The following is a 6,748-nucleotide window of genomic DNA, read 5'->3' as shown; positions in this document are numbered from 1 at the left end:
GATGCAAATCCCCCCTCCACTTATTCCACAAATCATTCATATGAGCCAAGATTTCATCACGATAATCCTCCATTTTCTCATGCTTAAATTTGTCCTAAAAGTTATGCACATACCAGAACCATATGTATAAGTATATTTAAATGCGAAGGAAAGAAATAATTTTGTGCAATTTACATTCAGCATTCTTATTCTTAGAAACTAGACTATAGCCTATAGCCTACTGCATATATACAAAATAGACTGCATATCAAATTAAATGTATAAAAACTAGACTGCATATATACATTCAGCATTCTGCATATATAATACTAGACTACATATATACATTCAGCATTCTGCATATATAATACTATACTGCATATAAAATTCAGCATTCTTATTCATAAAAACTAGACTGCATATATAACAAGAAGTAGACTGCATATATACCANAGTAGAGAAGATTCATAGAGTAAAAAAAATAAGGCAACTCATGTTTGGTTTGAATTCCGCTAACTTAAGTATGATCATATTGATTGCCTATTTGATGGAGGTGGAGAGGTGTTTGATTGTTGACGTTGAAGCATTTCCTTAATCATTCTTACTTCATTTTCCATTTCATCCATGCGATTCCTGAGTGATTGATTTTCTCTTTGACTTTCACGAAGTTTAGCTTGAAGCTCAACCTTAGAGCCATTAGTCCTCATAGCATTAGGTTTCAACCCACCACCATAGCAAACTACATGATCATGACGTTGCGGCCCAAAGCACTTTTCAACTAGTTCGATGTTGGATAAGGAGGGCTCAGCTTGTGTAACTTCAACAATTTTATCCTACAAAAAATAATGAAATAAGTAATAGAAAATTGAGTATCTATCTATTAAAGAAGATTGAGTATAACAAAAATAAATATGTAAGACATACATATCTGCTAATCGTGCCTTTTTCAACTAGCTTGTCAACCTTTTTTCTTGTCTCAAAAAATATAGTTGCCAAGCTTGGTGGTTGACCAACTTTTCCTCCCTTTTAAGATAAACAAATTAACATCAACAAATTTCATCATCCATTAAGAATATTGGAAAATGTACAATGTAAGATCTTAAGTACCTTTTTTCATATAACTTGTCGAATTGGCTTACTACCTGTACGGTGAGGCATACTTAATTTTGCCCTATTGTTTGAGTTTCGTTTACTTGCTGCCTATATTTTAAGAGTAGAATGTAACTGAAAATTAGGATTAAGTATAAAAAATAAAATCAAATGTCGACACAACATAAGTACAACATACCATAAATTTTTCACTTGAAAAATGCTGTTTAACTAGCCATTCCCAATCTCCTCGATCAACACCTTCAGGAATTTGTTTTAGAGTTTCTTGTATAGTCTTACAAGGCTTCACAAATTTGCGATGCAAATCCCCCCTCCACTTATTCCACAAATCATTCATATGAGCCAAGATTTCATCACGATAATCCTCCATTTTCTCATGCTTAAATTTGTCCTAAAAGTTATGCACATACCAGAACCATATGTATAAGTATATTTAAATGCGAAGGATAGAAATAATTTTATGCAATTTACATTCAGCATTCTTATTCTTAGAAACTAGACTATAGCCTATAGCCTACTGCATATATACAAAATAGACTGCATATCAAATTGAATGTATAAAAACTAGACTGCATATATACATTCAGCATTCTGCATATATAATACTAGACTACATATATATCATTCAGCATTCTGCATATATAATACTATACTGCATATAAAATTCAGCATTCTTATTCATAAAAACTAGACTGCATGTATAACAAGAAGTAGACTGCATATATACCAAATAGACTGCATATATACAAAATAGACTACAGACTATAGCCTGCATATATACAAAATAGACTATAGACTATAGACTATAGCCTGCATATATAATACTAGATTAAGTCCTCAAGTATGAAATTTCTATGTAATTCATATAGTAATTCATATACTCAACTTAATATCAAACTGAAAAATGTTACCGTCACAGCGGCCCACATATGTTTCTTCTCTTCAACATCGATTTCCTTCCATGAGTGCACTCGTAGAGGACAAATGTTGCGATCACGCACAATTCTTCCCAAATGTCTTGAAAATGCTTTATGATTCTTTCCAACAACACGGTTGTTATAAAATTTCACTTCCAACTTTTGTCCACTTTTTAGTTTTGCAACTTGTTTACACTTGTTTTTGCCTCGCACCTTTCTCTTCTTTTGAGCACTATTAGTATCTAAGAAAGTGAAAACATATTATAATATCGAAAGAATTTGCATTCTATCTAATTATGTTTAAATTTTTTTCATATAGAAATGCAACATTATGTAAAAGTTGAGAGGTCACACCTGTTTCCCTTAATTCTTCCATTGGCTCTACATCTGAGGGGACAAAGACATCATTTGAATGCATAATAGGTGTCTCAACAGGTGGTTGTAACATCATTGACATATCATAGAAGTGTACTTAATGTGATGATGAGCCAACAAGAAATGAACATGCTTTTAACCTATTGTACACGCCCCTGTACTCAATGCTCGGGTTGATATGAAAAATATGCTGTCAGCTCTAGGGCGTGGAGTTAGCATTTCGTTTGATTTTGATTGGTGCTTTATTTACCTGCTGGCAGATTAAATATAAATTAAGAACAAAAGGAGAATTAAAAAGTGTCTAGAATTGAAAGTATTCCAAAATTATTCGAAAGGCATTATCAAAAAAATTAATAATAAAATATAAAGTAAAATTACGTTACTGTCATTGTATCATCCGGCCGAAGTTAACTTTATGATTTTTGCTTTCTTTTCTTTCTTGTGGAGTTATTATCAATAATCATTGATCATATCTATTGCATTTCCAATTGACTTCATCATCATATTTTGTGATGCTAGATGCGCATGATGGGAATGAATGATTCAATTGTATGATATGCACTCAACTATATTTGAGATCATTAGACATCGCTCATCCATCTCTCAAAGGATTCATATATGTCAAGATGGTTGAGTCTTTTACAATATGCCAACTTTATTATCATTGTCAGATCATAAAATACTTTGCGATGCTTGATTGGAGCCAATACAAAAAGGTTCAATTTTGTTTTCAATAATCTTTGGCAATTAACACTAATATACCCATTATTCATCTATTTCATCTTTTCTTTGTTAATATTATACCCACAAATTACAATTCGAAACAATACTACTCGAGACCACCAAGATATTGTAATCAATGATCTCCCGTTTAAGACCATTGTCTCTTTTTCAGTTTTCCACTACAGTGATCACCAATACAACCATGCTCATCTATTTTGTGTTTTAGGCCTTATGTCAATATCTTCTATTCGGAAATTCTTATATCATTTATTATATATCCTTATAACATGTAACATATTTAGGTTAGGATCCACGTGCAAAAAGCTAGTCTTCATAATCAAGTGGTTGATCTGCTTCTTGAATCTGTGCCAACCTACAAGATGAATGTTATGAATAGAGATAATTAGATTGATATATTACATAAATTTTTTAAGAAACATTTCATAAAGAATTTATATTACCTGGCGATCTTAAACATCATTAAAATTGTTTATCAATTAGCTTCTAGTGCTCCTACTAATTTGGGAGAACTGACGATGATTAATGACATCAAAAAAACATTAGCTGTGAATTCCAATAAAAGAAACATGTAAAGATATAAAATTAATTTCCGTACTCTGAAAATTGTTGAACTTCAGGGCGTATCTTCAAAGACATAAATATGTGCTTGCTTGACATTTGTATCCAGTAACGTGTTAGTACCAAGTCCTATCGCCTCTCCCAGAGTGACAAAAGAATAAATAAACTTTATGTGCTTGGTGGTATCTCGACAATCATAATATCCTATCATGGCGCATTAACTTGTTTTTTCTTCTCTCAATGAAGATATCTTGATACAAAGTCATCATTCCCTCTCCCCCCATATAGCCTTCTGCTATCGAACCCTCTGGACAGCTCTATTGCCGATGTTATTCCTTTAGGCTAATACAAGTATTAGTTTTATAAATTAGCATTGATCTAGTATTGCAGCGCGCCCACCATCTTTAGCTTCATTTGCTAAATGAATGTAAATGTAACTAACATCGAAAAATGAGGGAGGAAAATACTCTCTTAGCTTTAAAGAGTCATAGGAATCTGGGCCTCAAATACCTGCCATTCAAATTATCCAAAAGATCATAGATAGAATCTGGGCCGTCAATCTGTTTGCATCATCCAATTTTGTAGTCATTAGACCACACCAGATTGAAAAACGAAGACTAATCTCAATTAGTGGTTACAACAACTTGCTTAGCGAGAAGACCAGATATTGATAAGGAGTAGGTTTATGCAATACATACGAATCATGATTTTCAATCCTGATATTATTGTTGCTCTTTAAGGTTCAACACGAGTGAGATATATTCGATGAGAAGCCATCAGGAACCCTCAATTGTTTAAAGAAAACACAAAATGTGTGCTTTTCCTTTGGACATAATGTAAGGAAGCATGTGGAAGTGCCAATTTGTCTCCTTTTCTAATTGGATGTAATTCAGGCTTTATATTCATTGCTTGCAAATCAAGACGAGATTTAATAGTGTCCTTTTTTTTTCCTTTAATATTCATGATGGTACCAAGTATGCTATCCGTTATGTTCTTCTCAATGTGCATTAAGTCTAAATTATGGCGCAACAAAAGAGTCTTCCAATATGGTAGTTCAAAGAATATACTTTTCTTATTCCAATTATCACCACGATCACTATGTGATATTTTTTGTCTCTTGTTGGCATATTTGGTTAAGATAATCCCCTCAAGATCTTGCACCTGTCCTAAAATTTCATCACCAGTAAGAAGCTTTGGTGCACAACCCCTTTCTTTAGTGCCATCAAAAGAGAATTTATCATTCCTCCATTTGTGATTAATAGGCAAATAGCGTCGGTGGCCCATGTAACATTGCTTACCACCATTAGTTAACCTAATAGAAAATGTGTTCTTATTGCAACAAGGACATGCTATTTTTCCTTTCGTACTCCATCCGGATAAGTTACCATAAGCTGGAAAATCATTAATAGTCCATAGTGGAGCTGCACGCAATTGAAAATTTTGTCGAATAGATACATCAAATGTTTCAACCCCTTCATCCCATAACTCCTTTAACTCATTTATTAATGGTTGGAGATATATATCAATTGCATCTCCAGGACTCTCGGGTCCGGGAATAAGCATCGATAGAATAAAATTAGATTGCTTCATGCACATCCATGGTGGCAAGTTGTATGGAATTAATATTACTGGCCAAATGCTATATGGTTTTCTCGAATCTCCAAATGGTTGGAAACCATCACTAGCAAGACCAAGTCTCACATTGCGAGGCTCCAATGCAAATGATTCATGAAGTTCATTGAAGGATCTCCAAGATATTGAATCAGCTGGATGTCGCATCACTCCATCATCAACCCTTTGATCAACATGCCATCGCATTAAGGAGGCTGTCTTTTTGGACATAAACAACCTTTGAAGTCTAGGCTTTAGTGGAAAATAGCATAATGACTTCATAGGTACTCTTTTACCACTTACCTTTTGCTTGGTTTCACCACTATGCTTATCATGCTTCCATCTAGAAGCACAACAAACTTTGCACAAGTTAGAATTTGCATCCTCCTTCCAATATAGCATACAATCATTTTTATATGCATCAATTTTCTTATAAGAGAGACCAAGATCTTGAATAATCTTCTTTGCCTCGTAGTATGAATTAGGAAAATTTGTTTCACTTGGTAGAAGATCATCTTTTAATAATTGTAATAACATTGTAAATGATGCATTACTCCACCCACCAAGGCTCTTAATGTGAAGTAATTTGACTAGCAAAGATAATTTTGAACTTTTGGAACCATCATATAATGGTTGATTGGAGTCTTTTAATAACCTATAGAATTTCTTTGCTTCATCATTTGGTTCTTCTTCAATCTCGTCATTTCTCATGGAGTTAGAGTTCTCAAAGTCTCTACCCACATCACTAAATTCAGGATATAAATTTCTTATAATTTTATGCATCTCATTGTCACTCTCATCTTCTTCAATTTCCTCCCCATCATCGCCATCTGACTCAGATTGAGGCTCACCCGACCTTTCGCCATGATGATACCAAAAGGTATAATTTTGAACTATTCCGTAAACCTTCAAGTGTGACTCAACTAGCTCACGAGTTCCAGAATATGTATTACCACATTTTACACAAGGACATCGAATTTCCTTATTCTTTCCAGTTCTCTTGAAAGCATAATTCAAAAAACTTTGAACTCCCATTTCATATGCCTCGCTAAGCCGATCATCAACAAGATCCATCCAACGCTTACTAGGTGCCATTTTTTGGTAATGAATGGATGATAGTAAGCTAAAATTATCCTATGCAAAGAGAAAATATTTTGTTTTGAGTAATTCTATGACAAGAGAATTAGATACACACACATACATACACGTGTATACAAACACACACACACACACATATATATACATACAGATCTCTAATATAAAGAGAAGAAATCCTACTAGATTAGAGATAATTAAATAAAAATAAAAAATTTTAATATATCTCAAGTGAAATTCTAACCGTAATTAGACGAAAAATAGGTAAAAAATAGAACTTTTAAAAAATAACCTAAAAATGCAAAAATGGAGGCCGAAACAATTAAATTTGGGTACCAAACTTGGCCGGAATGGCTTTG

At 33.3% G+C, this 6,748-nt stretch overlaps 2 protein-coding genes across 2 annotated transcripts; both read right to left on the bottom strand.

The window, feature by feature from the left end:
- LOC109716052 lies at positions 990–2,102 on the bottom strand. The gene is made up of 3 exons (XM_020241332.1): positions 2,001–2,102; positions 1,268–1,480; positions 990–1,179 (listed from the first exon to the last, which is right to left on the bottom strand). Exons 1-3 carry the CDS (start codon positions 2,016–2,018, stop codon positions 1,093–1,095), a joined length of 318 nt encoding a protein of 105 aa, XP_020096921.1. The 5' UTR covers positions 2,019–2,102; the 3' UTR covers positions 990–1,092.
- LOC109716693 lies at positions 4,470–6,389 on the bottom strand. The gene has a single exon (XM_020242239.1). The coding sequence runs from the start codon at positions 6,387–6,389 to the stop codon at positions 4,470–4,472; it is 1,920 nt and encodes a 639-aa protein (XP_020097828.1).

Source organism: Ananas comosus, linkage group 10 (genome assembly GCF_001540865.1).
Source record: "Ananas comosus cultivar F153 linkage group 10, ASM154086v1, whole genome shotgun sequence".
In the NCBI taxonomy this organism is placed as follows: domain Eukaryota; kingdom Viridiplantae; phylum Streptophyta; class Magnoliopsida; order Poales; family Bromeliaceae; genus Ananas; species Ananas comosus.
The sequence above is the reverse complement of the archived record's forward strand: the minus strand, read 5'-3'. Positions and strand labels throughout refer to the sequence as shown.